Source organism: Cetorhinus maximus, chromosome 5, assembly GCF_964194155.1.
Source record: "Cetorhinus maximus chromosome 5, sCetMax3.hap1.1, whole genome shotgun sequence".
In the NCBI taxonomy this organism is placed as follows: Eukaryota; Metazoa; Chordata; class Chondrichthyes; order Lamniformes; family Cetorhinidae; genus Cetorhinus; species Cetorhinus maximus.
In genome coordinates this window covers 163,372,160-163,391,137 of record NC_135883.1, presented here as the reverse complement: position 1 = coordinate 163,391,137, position 18,978 = coordinate 163,372,160, and the positions used below count along the sequence as shown (strand labels likewise).

Here is an 18,978-nt window from a genome sequence, read left to right as displayed (position 1 = left end):
AAAGAATAAAGGTGACATAGGGCCACTTATTTTTCCATTATATAAGTGATCACAACTTACCGCTCTAGTGAAAACCAAAAACAAACAGTGCGTTTCTGAAGCCTGTGATGAAGATCAAAGAGGAAATATTGTTCAGAACCTTTCTATTATTAAGAAACAGAGGTTTAAAAATGGTCAGCGGAGCTGAGGGGAGCCACAGGTTTGAGGCCGACTTGGAGTAGAGGATGGAGCAACATGAGGTGAGGAAAGTGTGTTATAACCAGACGGGAAGGTTGGGCAGGGAAAGACCAGCTGGACCTGCCCTAGGCCCTGTGATGGTTGCAGCATTATGAACACATGCTTTCTACCCACATACGCCACACGCCCACTGCACGCCCCCTCCCCCCCCCCGCCCCCCCCCCACATAACTGTGCCCCCACCACCTCACCCCCCCCCCACTGTACACTCCACCTGTAATGTCCTGGGCAAGACAAACAAAACAAGAGCCAGTAAGGGAAAAATACTCTGGGAAACTCCTCTTCAAATCCCTTGGGTTACCCGAATCAGTCCAGAAGATCACAAGTCTACAAAAATCTCGATATGATATTTGATATTTGATATGATCTGTGCCCCGGGCAGGAGTTGACCCAGCTCCCTCTTTGAAGGCATGTGAATACCCAGACTTGGAATAATCAGAAATGTAATTAGAACGGATGAAATAAAAACTGCAGTGAAAGAAAGAGGTCAGAGAAATGAGAACGAGAGCTCCTCACGAAGAACATGCTGCCATACATGAAAAGTTCTCAACACAATGAAACCCCATTACTTGTAAAATTACATCTCCCACCCAGTTTAAACTCTTTTCTCTTTGCTCTCTCTGCATCCCCACTCTCCCTGCTCCCTCTATGCTCCCGGGCCACGGACCATTTTCCAAGCACAGTCAGCAGGCAGACAAGAGAAAAATTGACAGGTCTCTTCCAGGGCTGCCTTATCATTGGCCACTAGGAGGTGTGCAAGAGCAGCCATGACTGACTTGTTCTTCAGCTTTGCTTGAGCATTGCCAATTACTTGTTATTTGTGGCTCTTTATCAAATGAATATTAGAAATTATCTTTGTTCTTTATATGCACCTACTTCTGAATCATTTAACTGTGTGTTGGGGGGGTAGTATATTATACCTCTGGCTCACAAGGTCGTGCATTCATAGACCCACCATAGACAGGCTGGTGGAATGGGTGACAAAGTGGCTGGTGGAATGTTAATGCAGAGAAGTGTGAAGTGATTCATTTTGGTAGGAAGAATGAGGAGAGACAATATAAATTAAAGGGTCCAATTTTAAAAGAGGCGCAAGAACTGAGGTGATATGTGTACAAATCATTGAAGGTGGAAGGGTAGGTTGAGAATGTGGTTCACAAAGGCCAGGCTTTATAAAAAGAGGGATAGAGTAGAAAGGGAGTTGCAGCCTCAACTGGAAGATTGTGTCCATTTCTGACACCGGACTTCAGGAAGGATGTGAAGGCATTAGAGAGTGTGCAGGAAAGATCCATTGCAGAATTGTTACACCACAGATCCTTCTATGAGTGGGAACAGCTTCTCCCTATCTACTCTGTCCAGAGGCCGCTCATGATTTTGAACACCCCTATCGGATCTCCTCTCAACCTTCTCTTCTCCAAGGAAAACAGTCCCAACTTCTTCAATCTATCTTCATAACTGAAGTTCCTCAACCCTGAAACCATTCTCATGAATCTTTTCTGCACCCTCTCCAATATCTTCACATCCTCCCTAAAGTGTAGTGCACAGAATTGAGTACAACACTCCAGTTGAGGCTGAACCAGTGTTTTACACAAGTTTAGCATAACCTCCTTACTCTTGTACTCAATGTCCTTATTAATAAAGCTGGGACACTGTACGCTTTATTAACTGCTTTCTCTACCTGTCCTGCCACCTTTAATGACTTATGCACATATATCCTAGTAGAACCCCTAGTTCTAGATTCTCCCTCAAGAGGAAATATCCTCTCCACATCCAACCTGTTAAGACCCCTCAGGATCTTAAACAAAAACAGAAAATGCTGGAAAATCTCAGCAGGTCTATTAGCATCTGTGGAAAAAAAAAAGAGTTAACGTTTCGAGTCCTTATGACTCTTCTTCAGTTATAAGGACTTGAAACGTTAACTCTGTTTCACTCTCCACAGATGCTGTCAGACTTGCTTTTCCAGCATTTTCTGTTTTTGTTTCAGATTTCCAGCATCCGCAGTATTTTGCTTTTACCCTCAGGATCTTATATGTTTCACTCAAGTCACCTCTTACTCTTCTAAACTCCAGTGGATAAAAGCCTAACCTGTCCGACCTTTCCTCATAAGTCAACCCGCCCATTTCTGGTATTAGTCTCGCAAACCTTCTTTGAACTGCTTTCAACACATTTACATCCTCCCTTAAATAAGGAGACCAGTACTGTACACAATGCTCCAGGTGTGGTCTCACCAATGCCCTGTACAATTGAAGCATAACCTCCCTACTGTTATATTCAATGTTATATTTTATATTTTATGTTTCCTGTCACTCAGCCAATTTTGTATCCGCGTTGCTACTGTCCCTTTTATTCCATGAGCAATAACTTTGCTCACGAGCACTGTATCAAATGCCTTTTGAAAGTCCATGTGCACCACATCAACAGCATTGCCCTCATCAACCCTCTGTTACCTCTTCAAAAAACTCCATAAAGTTAGTTAAACACAATTTTCCCTTACAAAATCCTTGCCAACTTTCCTTAATTAACCTGCATTTGCCCAAGTGACTATTAATTTTGTCCCAAATTATTGTTTCTAGAAGTTTCCCAACCACCGAAGTTAAACTGACAGTCCTGTAGGTGCTGGGTTTATCTTTACACCCCTGTTTGAACAAAGGTGTAATATTTGCAGTCCCCTGGCACCACCAGCCTAAGGAAGACTGGGAAATTATGGCCAGTGCCTCTGACATAATGGCCATTGTCACAGATGCAAAATATTCATTTAATACCTCAGCTATGCCCCTGCCTCCATCTGTAAATCTCCTTTTTGGACCCTAATTGGAGCTGGTATACATTTGACGGGCTGAATGTGCTGTAACCATTCGAGACTGGAGCACAACATCTAGGCTGACACTCCGGGGAAGCACTGAGGTAGTGGTAGAGGCAGGAACCCTCACAACATTTTAGAAGTATTTAGATGAGCACTTGAAATGCCAAAGCATACAGGGCTATGGGCCAAGTGCTGGAAAATGGGATTAGAATAGATAGGGGCTTGATGGCCGGCATGGACACGATGGGCTGAAGGGCCTGTTTCTGTGCTGTATAACTCAATGACTCTATGAGTGCTGCACTGTTGGATGTGCTGTCTTTCTGGTGAGACGTTAGACCGAGGTCCCTGCCTACCCTCTCAGGCGGTGTAAGCAATTGTATGGCTCCTATTGGAAGGGGTACAGGGGAGCTCTCCATGATATCCTGGCCAATCCCACGCCAAGAGCTTCACTTTGGTACAAGTGCAAGTGTCAGTTTGAAGATTTGGTGGTCAAGTGCCCGCTCTGGGGTTACGGAGCCCACGAGTTGTGGCTCAGAGAGGAAAGTGTTCCTATTGAGCCATAGCTTCCATAGTGAGGCCACAGGCAGCATCCTTCACAAAGCTCCCAGCACTGCCTTGTGACCTGAGACCTGCCAGTAGCAAGGATTGCCATCAGGTTCAGTGGTTTGGTCCTGCTGTATAGGGAGGAGGGGGACTGGCCAACCTGATTATCTAGTCCAACCCAAACAGAGAGCATGTGTGAATGAAACCCTGTTTGTGAAAAAAAAGAGAAATAAACTGTTTCCCTCTCCTAAACAAAACTTACCAGTTATTTCACACCCACTCCGGGAGTTGCACAACTTCTGTGTAAAATGATGTAATTGTAATGTGTGTGTGTGTACTTTTAATAGTTTATGAGTTTTACAAGTGTGCTGTTGGTGTAACTTTCTCAAGTTTCACATTGTTTGAGTCTCTGCTCAGTGTGTGTGTGTGTGTGTGTGTGTCAAAACAGGACTGAGTCTCTCTTCAGAACCGACACTCACTCATTTCCTTCCTGCTCGAACAGCCAGCCACAGTCAGACAGACACACACACTGGAGCTGCTAACCAACCAGTCACCGGGGAGGGAGAGAGAGAGAGAGAGAGATCGGAAAATATCGCAACTCAGCAGAGATCGGCAGGCACACAGAGCAGAGTGGAGAGGAGCACAGACCAACTCACACACACTGGAGCTGCAACTCAACGGGACCTTCGCCGCTTTCCTTTCTAGGGGAGACAAGCAGAGCGTGTGGGAGGGTTTTTACATTGCAGCCCCCTCTCTCCCTGGAGGCAGGTTGTGCAGTTTGCTGCTGCTTTTCTCAGTCTGGAGGAAGGTTCGGCGTACTCTACATTTCCGATCGCCTGGATTTTGCACTGCGAGAATTTCCCTGGTTACTTGGAAGAGGGGATCAGCTGATACAACATCTGGGTCTTGTTGGGTCCACACACACACCGTGCACCGAGTGTTGGATCCGGATTGGTGGCTGCAAAAGATTTCCACTGGACTCTGAACTTGACCAGGAGGGCAGCCCCCTTAAAGTGGGCGTGAGCGTGTGTTTGGAGTTGGACTGAGACTTTTAAAGCCAGTTTACCACCCACCCCACTACACACACACACACACACACAGTTGGCTGGCATGGAGTTGGCTGCTGCAATAAGTTGGCATCACTGAACATCCTGGCATCCGTTGAATGTGGCGAAGAGAGTGACGGAGGAGGAGGAGAATGACTCTCCCAGCTCCGGGCATCCCGAATCTTCCCAGCTGCCACTCGGATTTGCGAAGACTCCGTGCCACCTTTTAGGGAACGCCGAGGGGACCTCCTAGCAAACCCGCGTTCCCACCAGCGCCGTCGGAGTTGATTTGACTCCCGTATCCGTCTCTCTCTCTCTGTCTCACTCACCCCGGACCCAGACAGGATAATGTTTTGAATAAATCCGGCGGATTTGGCGGCTGTTGGAATGCCCGGACAGATTCCGTAGCTTCGGCAGGTGGCGCAAGGAAAGGGGGAGGGGGGGGTGGTGAAAAGGTGCCAGTGAGCGAAAGGCTGGATGCCAGTCTCCGCCTACTGCCCCCAGCAGGCCCTGTCCCTCCCCCACCGCCAGCTGCAGATGCTATGGCTACTTGCACCTTGAGCAGCCTGGGCACAATGAGTAACGACGCCAAGGCCGACTGCCCTCCCCGGGCTGGCAGGCCGGCACTGAAGGTGCCCGAGAGGCAGGTTTCCCGCTGCCACGTGCGCCTGGCGGCAGGCGCGGGCGTGGGCGGCGCGTGCGGGCTCCAGCAGGCCTGGTCCAGCGAGGACCTGCGAGCGGGAAGCGGACCCCTGGGGGGAGGGCCCCCTCAGCTGGTGGTGGCCGGAGATCCCAGGGTCGCCGGGGGATTCAGGCACAAGCCGCCGCCGGGCCAGAGGACCGCGCTCCCCGGCGCCCCCAGAGCCGAGCGGCAATCGCGGAGGCGGAGGAGCGGGAGTGGAGAGCGAGAGTGCTCCCAGGCGGGCGAGGAGGCCGCCTGTCCAGGGATGGAGGGCGCAGGGGCCAGCCGGACAGAGCAGGAGCGCCGGGAAAGGGCGCCGCTGGCACTGCGGGGCCTCCTGGTCAACAGCAGTCCCCTTCCAAGCCAGGAGGAGTGGCTTTGCCGCAGGTTAACCCAGCATTGCGCTGCTGGGGATCAGGACACAGGAGCCGGGCCGGTTGGCCTCAGGACCGCTTCTCCAGTCTGGCCTGGCCTCCCTGACCCACTGCCGCATCCTGCCGGCCCCATCAGCGGCAGCAGCGGCGTGGAGATCCCTCATGTCATCGTGACAGAACACGGGCAGGACAGCTGCGAAGACACCACCGACGATGGCAACCCAAACGGGCCCCGGCTGTTCATGCGGAAGCTCTCCTCCTCATCGGCCTCCTCTGCCGGCTTCTCCTCCTCCTGGGATGAATCAGAGGACGATATCTCCAGCGACCCTGACAGAGGAGCTGAGGCCAGCTCGCCCTTCCTACAGACCCTGGACCATCAGCCCAGACCCAGAGTGGTGAGTACAAACCATCCTCTCTCACTCTCGCTAGCGCTCACTCACTCTGCTAATGGTTAAGGGAGGGAAGCAGCAACAACAACAACAACAACAACAACTTGCATTTATATAGCACCTTTAACATAGTAAATATCCCAAGGCACTTCACAGGAGCTTTATAAAACAAAGTATGACATCGCGCCACCTAAGGACCTATAAGGTTAGATGTCCAAAAGCCTGGTCAAAGAGGTAGGTTTTAAGCAGTGTCGTATCAAAGGGAAGCTTGATAGAGAGGCGGAGAGGCTTAGTGAGGGAATTCCAGAGCCTGGGATTTAGACAACTGAAGGCATGGCCACCAGTAGAGGAAATTAAAATAGGGGATGCTCGAGAGTCCATAGAACCATAGAACCATAGAACACGACAGCACAGAAAACAGGCCATTCGGCCCTTCTAGTCTGTGCCGAAATATTATTCCGCTAGTCCCATTGACCTGCACCTAGTCCATAACCCTCCAGACCTCTCCCAGTCCAGGATTAGAGGGGCGCAGGTATCTCAGAGGGTTGTGGAACTGGGGGAGGTTACAGAGATAGGGAACTGCAAGGGACTCAAAAACAAAGATGAGGAAATTAAATTCAAGATGTTTCTTAACTTGATCATGAATCAGACCATGGCTGATCTGATTGTGGCCTTAACTCCACTTTCCTGCCTGTCCCCCCATAACCCTTGACTTCCAGGAGATCAAAAATCTGTCTAACTCAAACTTGAATATATTCAATGACCCAGTCTCCAACGGAAGAGAATTCCAAAGGCTAGTGATCCACTGAGAGAAGAAATTTCCCCTCATCTCCATTTTAAATGAGAGACCCCTTATTTTTAAACTGTATCCTCTGGATCCCCCACTAGTGGAAACACCCTCTCAGCATCCACCCCGTCAAGCCTCCTCAGAATCTTATGTTTGAATAAGATCACCTCTTCTTCTAAACTCCAATTGAGTATAAACCCAACCTGCTCAACCCTTCCTCGCAGGACAACCCCTTCATCCCAGGAATCAGCCTAGTGAACCTTCTCTGAACTGCTTTCATTTCAAGTATATCCCTCCTTAGGTAAAGAGACCAAAACAATATACAATATCCTAAGTGCGGTCTCACCAATATCCTGTACGGTTGTAGCAAGACATCTCTACTTTTATATTCCATTCCCCTCGCAATAAAGGCCAAGATTCCGTTTGCCTTCCTAACCACTTGCTGGACCTGCATGCTAACTTTTTGTGATTCATGTACAAGGACACCCAGATCCCTCTGGACTGCAGCATTCTACAAACTCTCTCTATTTAAATAATATTCTGCTTTCTTGTTCTTCCTGCCAAAATGGGAAACCTCTCATTTCCCCACATTATATTCCATCTGCCAGATTTTTTGCCCACTCATTTAACTTACCTATGCTCCTTTGCAGACTCTTTGTGTACTCCTCGCAACTTGCTTTCCAACCTCTTTTTAAAAATTCTTTCATGGCCTGTGGGCATTGCTGGTTTGGAGGGGGACATGTGAGCTGGTGGTTGTGTTCCCATGCATCTGGAGCAGCATATGGATGAGCAATAGGGGAGGGTGGGTGGTGGGCAAGGATAGATGCTTGGGGGACACCAGAGGTAACCGTGTGGGAGAGAGTCATTGCAGGCGGATATCGGGAGATACCAACAGCAACCACACTCTGGGCTGCATTTGTCAAAGGCTGTTTAATATGGTTGCCAGTCTCAGCACTGGGGTGAAATTACTGATACAGTATATAGTCTCCTTAGAGCAGAGAAGGTTAACAGGAGATTTCAAAGAGGTGTTCAAGATCATGAAATGTTCTGTTAGAGTAAATAAGGAGAAACAGTTTCCAGTGCTGGGGGAGGTGGGGCAGATAACCAGAGGACACAGATTTAAAGTAATTGGCAATAGAGGGTAAAATAATTAACATTCTGATCTGGAATGCATTGCCTGATTTAATATTAACCTTCAAAAGAGAATTGGATAAACACCGGAAAGGAAAACGATTGCAGGGTTACATGGAGAGGGCAGCCAGGGAAAAGAGAGCAGTTGGATAGTTCATTCAAAGGGCCGACACGGAAACGATGGGCTGAATGTACTCCAGCTATTGGGGATGGGGGGGACTCCTGCCCCCCTACACCCCACCCCACTCGCTAAGACCTGGGGGGCCCTGCAGCCATAGCTGCCCCCACGCTGGAGAATAACTAATGTTCAGCGTAAGAGACTGAGTGTGGAACCTCAGTCTGTTTGTCTCAGAGAGGCATTAAAAGCCTGGGCAGCTCCCAGTTTCTAGATGTTGCTGTTTTATAAAACCAGACTCAAAGGGTTATAACTCTTCTATATATATACACACATCAATATAAAATAAACGCAAAGCACTGGAATTCTTTGCAACATCCTGCCATAGTTTCTGTTGTGTCTATTTCAAGGGAAGATTTGTTTTAAACAGAGAGTGCTAATGACATTACTGGGCAGGAGAAGCAGACTGAGAGGAATTCCCGTCAGCACAGTCTGAGGAAATTGGATTCACATTCCAGTCCACTGCCATTAACCCTCTGTGGCTTTAGACCAGCTGAAGATAGCCCTCACAATGTTTACATTCCCTCTCCTCAAGGCACTCACCAGCTTTTGGTTGCAATGTGCATTCCTCCTGTCCTGTCTTTGGCCGGAATTCCACCCCCCCCCCACCCCGCTCCCCGCTGCCTGCAGTGGGGCTGCAAGTCATTGAAATTTCCATTCACATCAATTCCAGCCCTTGACACTGATTGCCGGTAGGCTATTTGACTGCAGAGGCATCGTGCCCCAGGATAACTTTTGGTCCGCGCCCGGGGCCAAGAGTGGGATCCCTGGATTGTTTACACCCCTCTCTAGTTTAGGGGCGACTGAGGTTAATTCTAGGCTCTATACAGTCGCCCAAAGAGGGATCTCAACTTCAGTGACAGAAGAGGGAGTGGGAACTAGAAAGAGAGAGCGTGGCCTGGAGCGACGGTGTGAGAATGGAACCTGGAAAGAGAGAGAGAGAGGAAGAGAGATAGTGGGGCCTGGAGAGAGCGAGAGAGTGATGGTGGGGCCTGGAGAGAGAGAGAGAGAGAGAGTGGGGCCTTCAAGAGTGGGACTTGGAAAGAGGGAGCCTGAGGGAGGGAGTGTGAGAACGGGGCCTCAGGGGAATGTGAGTGGGGCCTAGGGTGTGTGAAACTCTAGAGAGAGGGACCACATGTGAGACTGGGCCCTGAAGAGAGAGAGAGAGAGAAAGTGTGAGAATTGGAGAGAGGAGTGTGAGAGTGGGGCCTGGAGAGAGAGAGAGAAAGTGTGAGAATTGGAGAGAGAGTGTGAGAGTGGGGCCTGGAGAGAGAGAGAGAAAGTGAGAGTGGGACTTGGAGAGAGAGAATGTGAGACTGGGACCTGGAGAGAGGGAACATGAGAGTAGGAGCCTGGAGGGAGAGCCTATGAAAGGGGAAAAGGAGAGTGAAACTTGTACCTGGAGCGAGGAAGTGTGAGAGTGAGAGCCAGAAGAGAGAGAGAGTGAGAGTGGGGCCTGGAGAGAGAGTGTCAGAGTGGAGGCCAGGATAGGGGAAGAGCAACAGCCTGTATTAAATGCTTATAAAATAAAATAACAACAATTTTCATTTATATTGCACTTTCAACATGGTAAAATGTCTCAAGGTGCTTGAAAGGAGCTTAATCAGACAAAAATAATGACCCAGAACCGCAGGGACAAAACATTAGAAGACTGAAAACCTGAGATAAATTTGAAGGCGTACAAATAGTTGTTTGGTAACACAGAACTTGAGTATTGCTGAGAAAAGAGACATGTTGAATCTTTTCGCATTGCACACAGGACACTTTGCAAGAATAGCAATATGGGGGATAACAACAATTTATATTGTATGTGAAGAGAGTGCTGATTGGTTGGCAAGTGGACTCTGATTGGTAGCAGTGTTGCACTCTCTTCTCATGCAGTATAAATTGTTGTTGTGATGCCCACATCCTGTGAATGATAAAAAGGATAGACATGGTCAGTAATCTGGGGCACCAGCAAGGCCAAAAAGAATAGGAGAAAACTCTAGAAGCCTTAAGAAATGATGTGTGAAGGCAGGGAGGAACCAGTTAGATAACACCCAATTTTGAAAAGCCTGCAGAATGTAAGGAATTCAGGAATAACTTCTTTATGTAGACAGCAGTCAGAACGTGGAACTTGAGATCACGAGGAAGGTCGAGGTGAATAGCAGAGATATATTTCAGGGGGGCTGGAAAACACATGACCGAAAATTGAATAGAAGGTTATGTTGATGGGGTGAGATGAATTGGCGTGGGAGGATAGAGGCCTGTGCGGAACATCAACACTGATAGAGACCAGCTGGGCCGAATGGCCTGTATCTGTGCTGTAAATTCAGTACAATCCAGGAGGGAAGGTGGGTCAAGAGTTTCACATGGGCTTGAAGCTTGGAAAGATTGTGTTGGAGTGGACGATGGCGCAATGAATTCAACAGGATAAAGAAGCTTAGGCGGGCAGGGAGACAGAGAGTGAGCTGAATGATATATTCAGAGCAGGGCTGAAGCAGAGGTGAGGGGTCAGCAGAGCAATGAGACCAATAGCATCACAGAACAGGAACAGAGACAAGACTGCTTGCAGATGGACAGAGAGGTTAGAGGTTAGAGGTGAGGTAGAGGACACCTATCAAAGGTTTCCAACTGTTCACTCCCTATTATTTTCCACAAGCACCAACTGCACCACGTGTAAAGATACCCATGGCCGTTTCTGCAGTGAATGGAGAGGGGAGGTTTTAGAAGCGGCCTAGATCACACCGGCCTGTGGGTTGTTTCCATGGTTAGCTTCAGTGCCGCAGGAGCCCAGCTACTGATCTCTGAGCTCTTGGCCTGTCAGACCTTTCAGCCGTACTTTACGTTTAATCAGCACCTTTCAAAGCACAAACTCCAGAGACTGGTGCTGGCAGAGTAGTCAACTGCACATTCCACAGCATTAAGCAGTTTGTATCTACTGTTCGGCTCTTCCATTTCGAATGGAAAGGTGACCTTAACACCCTTCATTTGTGCCTTCGACTATTCCAACACAATCCTGGTTGGCCTCCCCCATTCTGCCCTCTGTAAACTTGAACTCTTCCAAACCTTTGCTGCCTGTGTCTTTATTCGCACAAAGTCCCATTTGCCTATCCCCCATTGTTGCTCACTCACCTGCATTGGCTCCCGGTTAAGCTATGCCTTAATTTTAAAATTTTCATCCTTGTTTTCAAATCCCTCTCTGGCCGCACTCCTTCCTATCTCTGTAATCTCCTCCGCCCCACAACACTCAGGGATATCTGCGTCCCTCCAATTCTGGATCATCCCCAAATTCCTTTGCTCCAGTGGCTGCACCTTCCGCTGCCTAAGCCTTAAGTCATGGAATTCCCTCCATGTGCCTCCCTATCTCTTTACTGCTCTCACTTCTTTAAGGCTTTCCTTCAAACTTACCTCTCTTGGCCCAACATCTTATGTGGTTTGGTGTCAATTTTGTTGGACAGTGCTCCTGTGAAGTGCTTTGGGACAGTTTATTAAGTTAATGGTGTTGTATAAATACAAATTGTTGGTACAAAACTGCTCCAAGTTTTAACCCACAGCTTATTATCTCACTATCTTAGATCATAGTTGAACCACAGCCTTGGGTGCTCACTCCCATTTTTCCAATACAATCTAGTCTTACATAATGTTATAATGTGGAATGATGAGAGTCGGTATGGGGTCCCAGTGGGAGACCCTGGAGGTTTGCCTCCCCTCTGCATCTATACCTGTAATACTCACCTGCGGGATATTGTAATACTGACATTGGGATATTGTAATACTGGCATGTGGGATATTGAAATGCTGACATGTGAGATATTGTAATACTGACATTGGGATATTGTAATACTGACATTAGGATATTGTAATGGTGACATGTGGGATATTATAACACTGACCTGTGTGATATTGTAATACTGACCTCTGGGGTATTGTAATATTCACCTGTGGGATATTGTAACACTAATCTGTGGGATATAGTAATACTCAACTGTGGAATACTGTAGTGCTGACATGTGGGATATTGTAATACTGACCTCTGGGGTATTGTAATAATGACCTGTGGGGGATTGTAATATTGATCTGTGGGGTATTGTAATGCTGGCATGTGGGAAATTGTAATGCTGACCTGTGGGATATTATAATACTGACCTGTGGGATATTGTAATGATGACCTGTGGGATATTGTAATACTGACCTCTGGGATATTGTAATAATGACCTGTGGGGGATTGTAATACTGATCTGTGGGGTATTGTAATGCTGACCTGTGGGAAATTGTAATGCTGACCTGTGGGATATTATAATACTGACCTGTGGGATATTGTAATGATGACCTGTGGGATATTGTAATACTGACCTCTGGGGTATTGTAATAATGACCTGTGGGGGATTGTAATACTGACTTGTGGGATATTGTAATGATGACCTGTGGGATGTTTTAATACAGGCCTGTAGGATATTGTAATACTGACCTGAATGATGTTGTAATACTGACCTTTGGGATGTTTTAATACTGATCTGCATTTATATGTTGCTTTTAACAGAGTAAAATATCCCATGGTGCTTCACTATAGATTATTGAATAAAATTGGACACTCAGCGACATAAACCAATGTTAGGACAGGTGACCAAAAGATTGGTCAAAGAGTTAGGTTTTAAGGAGTGTCTTAAACCTGTACTGAAGCTTGTCAGACCACACTTGGCGTTCTGCTTGCATTTCTGGTCACCATAGTATAAAAAGGATATAGAGGTCCTGGAGATGGTGCAGAAAAGATTTACAGGGATGATATCAGAAATGAGTGGGTATCAGCAAAGGATTGACAGGCTGAGAGAGAGAGAGGAAGAGAGAAGGGGAGATGGAAGGAAGATAAAAAGAGAGAGAGATTGAGAGAAAGAGAGGAATAAACAAAAATAGACACAGAGAGAGAAAAACAGTGAGCAAAAGAAAGAGAAAGAGTGAGGATGGAATAGAGAGGGAGATAAAGAAAGAGTGAGGCAGCAAAGTGTAGTGAGAGAGAGAGAAAGGAAGAGCAGGAGAGAGGAAGAGAGTGAGAAAGAGAAGCAGAAAAAGTGAGTAAAATTGAGAGAAGAGGGGTGGAGAGAGGAAGAGTGTGAGAAAGAGAGAAATGCAGATAAAGAGAGTGAAAGAAATGAAGGGAAATAGAGAGAGAGGAAGAGTGAGTGGAAAAACTGCAAGCTTCAGTCAGATTGTGACAGGAGATCATTATCTCTGTTAGTAACTCATTGCAGCCAGTGCATTAACTGACTGGATCCATTCTCAGCACCTTCCTCCTGTCTCCTGTAAAATCTTGACAGGCGAGTACACCACATGGTCATATAGGCCAGGAGGGCCAGTGTCTGAACTGCCCACCACCCCTGCACTCCACCCGCAGCACACCCCCCAGCCAAAGGACTGGTTACATGTGTTCGTATGTACGTGCAAGTGTGTGCGTAGGAGGGTGTGTGAGTGTATGTGAGTATTGTGTGTTTAACAGTGTATGTGAATATGTATGTGCGTATGAGTGTGAAGTTTGTGTATGCACGTGTGTATGAGTGTGGAGTTTATCTATGTGTATATGAGTATATGTGAGTGTGTGTGTATGATTGCGTGAATGTGTGCTTAACAGTGTGTGTGTGTATGTGTGAAGTTTGTGTATGAGCGTGTGTATGAATGTGGAGTTTATGTATGTGTGTGTATATGAGTGTATGGGTGTGTGTGTATGTAAGTGTGTGTGTGTTTGGGTGTGTGTGTATATGCGTATGAGTATGTGTGTGCTTGTGTGTGTGTGTATATGTGTGTCTGTTTGAGTGTGTGTATATGTGTGTGTGTATAGGAGTGCATATATGTGTGTGTATAACTGTGTGCATGAGTATGTGTATGAGTCTGTGTTTGAGTGTGGTGTATATGTGTGTATGAGTGTGTGCACATGTGTATGAGTGTGTGCGTCTGTCTGTGTGTATGTGTGTGTATGAGTGTGTGTGTATCTATGTATGTGTGTGTGTATGTGTACACGTGTGTGTGTATCAGTGTGTGTATGTAGTATGCATGTGCATGTGAGTGTGTGTATGTGTGCGCATGTGTATGTGTATATGTGTATATGTGTGTGTGTATGTATGTGTGTGTGTATGTATATGTGTGCATATGAGTTTGTGTATATGTGTGTGTGTGTGTATGAGTGTGGAGTTTACACCAGTAAACTTTGTCTTTGTTGAAGCTGGCCTGACCCTCCCACTGTCAGACTGTGAGTTGCTGTCCCACAGTGGCAAGACCAGACTTTTTTCCCTCCAATAACAGTCAGTCGTGTTGATGTTCTGTGTGATGTGTCAGTGCTGGCCTTGACGCAGGCCCCTCTTTATCTCTCCTCCTCTGTTGCTTTTTGTCAGCTATTTTTATGTTGAAGCCCAGAGCCTTTTGGACTGGTTGGAAAATAATTTATTTTTAAGCCACTTTTCAATTGTCAAGATGCGAAATTAATAGATACGTCAGGGTGCGCTAGGATGAGTATAAGCCAGCCTGTCATATCAGCAGCACAGAAAGCAGCTAGAGAGATAACCCACAGTTTAAAGCTTGGTTTTTATCTCGGGCTATAATTATTCCAGCTTGATAATAATTTGCATAACCTGCAGCAACCAGTGTTGTCTACGCTTTCAGGTTTCCTATACAACTGGGAGAAGGGGCCAGTGTCTTTATGAACCCTCACTGCCTACACTCCCTGTGTAAGACCCAACTCTGCATCACTGGTCCTTATCACATTGCTGGTTGTGTGAGCTTATTGTATCTTTAGTACAAAGAGATTCAGAGTATGAAGTCCTACTGCAGTTATACAGGGGCATGGTGAGGACACACTGGGACTACTGTGTGCAGTTTTGGGTCTCCTTCCCTGAGAAAGGATATACTTACCCTAGAAGGAGTGCAACAAAGGTTCACTATACTGGTTCCTGGAATGAAAAAGTTGTCCTATGAAGAAAAGTTAGGGGAGGCAGTGGCGTAGTGGTATTGTCACTGGACTGGTAATCCAGAGACCCGGGATAATGCTCTGGGGACGCAGGTTCAAATCCCCCCATGGCAGATGGTGGAATTTGAATTCAATAAAAATCTGGAATTAAAAGTCTGATGCTGACCATGAAACCATTGCCGATTGTCGTAAAACCCCATCTGGTTCACTAATGCCCTTTAGGGAAGGAAATCTGCTGTCCTTACCTGGTCTGGCCTACATGTGACTCCAGACCCACAGCAATGTGGTTGACTCTTAAATGTCCTCTGAACTAGGGCAATTAGGGATGGGTAATAAATGCTGGCCTAGGCAGCAATGCCCACATCCCATGAATGAATATTAAAAAAAGATTAGGCCAATATTCCCTGGGGTTTAGAAGAATGAGAGGTGATCTCATTGAAACATATTGAATTTAAGGGGCTTGACGGATATAGATGCTGAGAAAATGTTTCCCCTGGCTGGACAATATGAACAAAGGGTTGCCCTCTCAAGATAAGGCCATTTAGAACTGAGATGAGGAGAAATTTCTTCACTCGAAGAAAGACTTGCATTTATAGAGAGCACCAATGTAAGAAACAGAAGCCCCCACAAGCAGCGCTGTGATAATAAGCAGATCATCTATTTTCAGAGGCTGGTGTGAGAGATTAAAACCAGGGATGACTCCGCTTCTCTTCTTCAAAGTAATGCCACAGGATCTTCCACAGGTTTAATACCTCACCTGAAAAGCAGCACCTCCTCAGTACTGCACTGGAGCATCAGCCTGTATTTGTGTATTCAATTCTTGGGGCGGAATTTTCCAATCTGGAGACTAAGTCCAGTGGGAGGCGGGAAAGTCAATGTGATTCCCGCTGGGTGGTGGATGGGTGAACATGCGTGATCTTCCGTCTTTGAGCTCATTAATTATGCGGCTGTGAGGATCTGGGCTAATTTTGGTGGAGGGGGCCAGGCAGGAAGTCACCCGCCCCACCGTTACCTCATGGGGTCGAAGGTCCTGGCGCCATATTTAAACGGCACCCGGACAGACATTCAATGCAGGCCTGGAGCTCCACATCACTCTTCCAGAGTCCTTACGGCCACAGCTCATACTGGAGAAGCTGGCAGCTGTGAGCAACCACATCCCGGAGACATACGAGGGCACCTCCGGCATTGCCAGTCGCTCATCTCTAGGCAACAGCACTGCCGGCGATACACCCAAGGTCGGGCCAATGCTCACTGTTGCAGTGAACCCTGTTCACCAGCCTCGAGCTTCTAGAGGCCCCGCTGCCTCTTGTTGCTCAGGCCCTTGCTCCTCCTGGCCATGTGCCAACCTGCGACTAGGTCTCCATCTCCTCCTCTGGGTGAGAGCCATTACCAAGGCAGGGTTACCCGCAGCCTGCATCATCAACGCCTCAGTGTATGTGTGAACAAATTGTAGTGATACACTTCGTGAGTCTGTTCCTTTACAGGTTTCCCTCTATCTCAAAGCCAGCAGGCAAGTGCTGAGCCCTTCACCTGGCCTCTGTCTAGACATGGCATCCCACCCCACTCCTTCCAGGTAAAGGACATACTGGAGGACCAGAGATGGGTTTTCTTCCCATTCGTACATGAATGCGTACGGAGACATTACTCTTTGACTAGGATGATGAGAGCCATGTGCAAGAGCCCTCATGCAGACACTTTCCCGTTTGTCTCCACCACCCTCAAAACTCTGTAGAGAGGCCATTGCCTGAGCAGCATAGAAAGACTAACCACATGATCCCTTCTCAGCCATGACCATTCACGCAGGAAGATAGAGGTTTGGAGTCGCGAGTTGGCTGCCCTCCACCAGCCGTGCCCTTTGGAGACATCCTCCTCCCTTCATCCCCGCCTCTGACTGCAGCTAATGGCAAATGGCACAGGATGAACAGCAGCTCCACACCTCCCTGGGGTCTCAATGTTAAGAGACCCATGAGTCAGGAACAAACCTGCTACAATGCGGCCTTCACCATAGAGAGGAAAACACAACTGAGCATCTTTGACATCCAGTTGCCTCATAATTATTAGGGTGTCCCTTTAGTCGGCCACATGTGCTGACCTTGACCTCCACCCTCGCAAAAAAGACCCTCCTCCCACCTCGAGGGATCTCATTGGCTGACTAACCGCATGCTCAAGACCAGTTTGGAAAAATGCTGCACGTCATCTTTCAAACTCGCTCCAGCACCTTCTACCCTCCTCCTGTCACCCACCCACCTCCCTCCATCACCATAGACCCACCCAATATCCCCATTCCTCTCCCCTCTGTCTCCCTTGAGCCTCCCTGCATTACCCTGGACCCTATAACCATCCACCCCCACATGCCTTCCCTCCCCTCAGAGCCGACACCCGTTACTGTCCCCATGCCCACCCTGATCCTGCCCCTCACGTTGTCCGAGCCACCCTGTCTTGTCCCCTTCCATCACCCCAGCCCCCGACCGAAGAAAACCTTCACCTCCCAGACTCTCACCGCATCTCACTTCCCGCCTCAGACTGTGACTGTTCCTTCCTAGCACCAGTACCCCAGGCACTCCCCCCAGGACCCCACCCCCTTTCCCTGGACATTCCCTCCCCCTCTTTCCCTGGATAATTCCCCCACTTTTCCCCCCCCCGTAAGCCTGCCTCCCCTTCCCAGCCTTCACTCCAACCTTCCAAAGTACATTAACCCGCCCTGAGAGTTGGGAGAACGAAATTCCGACGTTTTATCCTGGTGTCAGGAAGCAGACATTTTGCTTCCTGCCAGATGAAGTGCTCCCACCCACCATGCTTCTTGCTGCTGGCTGGAGTGGGAAACTCCACCCCTGGGGTGGGACTTAAACCTAGAACCTTCTGACTTCAAAGAAAGTCTGAGCCACACAACTGGCACACAGCCTAGTGTGCGTCTTTGGGAGAGGCGATGGCGTAGTGGTATTGTCACTGGACTAGTCATCCAGAGACCCAGGGTAATGCACTGGGGACCTGGGTTCAAAACCCACCACGGCAGATGGTGGAATTTGAATTCAATTAAAAAAAAACCTAATGATCATGAAACCATTGTCAATTGTCGTAAAAACCCATCTGATTCACTAACGCCCCTTTAGGTAAGGAAACCTGCTGTCCTTACCTGGCATGTGACTCCATACCCACCGCAATGTGGTTGACTCTTAAGTGCTCTCTGAACAAGGGCAATTAAGGGATGGGCAATAAATACTGGCCTAATCAGTGACAACCACATCCCATGAATAAATAAGAAAACATCTTTGGAATTCTCTAACCCAGAGAGCTGTGGATGCTCAGTGTCACGTATATTCAAGGCGATGGTTGATACATCTTTGGATGTTAAGGAAAGCAGAGGGTAGTGCAGGAAAGTGGAGTTGAAGCCGAAGATCTTATTGGGTGGCTCCTGACCCTCCTATTTTTTTTTTTTAAAAACATGCACAGATTGACTGCCCTATTTCCCTGTGTTACACAGTGATTACACTTCAAACATACTCACTTGGCTGCGGTGTCCTAAGGTTGTGTTAGGCACCATACAAATGCAAGTCATTTCATTTTATTGACTCCCATTGTTTGAAACCCTTAATAAAGATAAGATAGTGGGGAGTTTGGATAAAAATAAAATCATAAATGATTGCCCAGATGGATTTCTGAAGGAGAGGTCCCACCAATCTAATTTATTGCTGTTTGCTAAGGCTGTGAGTGAGGAGGTTGATGCTGGTAAGGCAGTGGGTGCGGTGCACTTAGATATCAATAAAGCCTTGGATACGGTGTCTCTGGAAAGAATAAACTGTATAGGGAAATTGAGGGCGGCCTTATTGATTATAAATTGTAGCTGTCACAACAATACCTGCTCGGTAGCAGCGAGTAAAGCA

General features: G+C 47.6%; 1 protein-coding gene across 1 annotated transcript in view; it reads left to right on the top strand.

The window, feature by feature from the left end:
• Positions 1 to 4,201: 4,201 nt before the first annotated feature.
• The window catches only part of LOC144681057 (inositol-trisphosphate 3-kinase B-like), a 145,799-nt gene continuing 131,022 nt past the window's right edge, over positions 4,202 to 18,978 (top strand). The window contains exon 1 of the mRNA XM_078542752.1: positions 4,202 to 6,076. Within this exon, the coding sequence (XP_078398878.1) occupies positions 5,168 to 6,076 (909 nt within the window). The 5' untranslated portion in view covers positions 4,202 to 5,167. The remainder of the gene's footprint in view (positions 6,077 to 18,978) is intronic.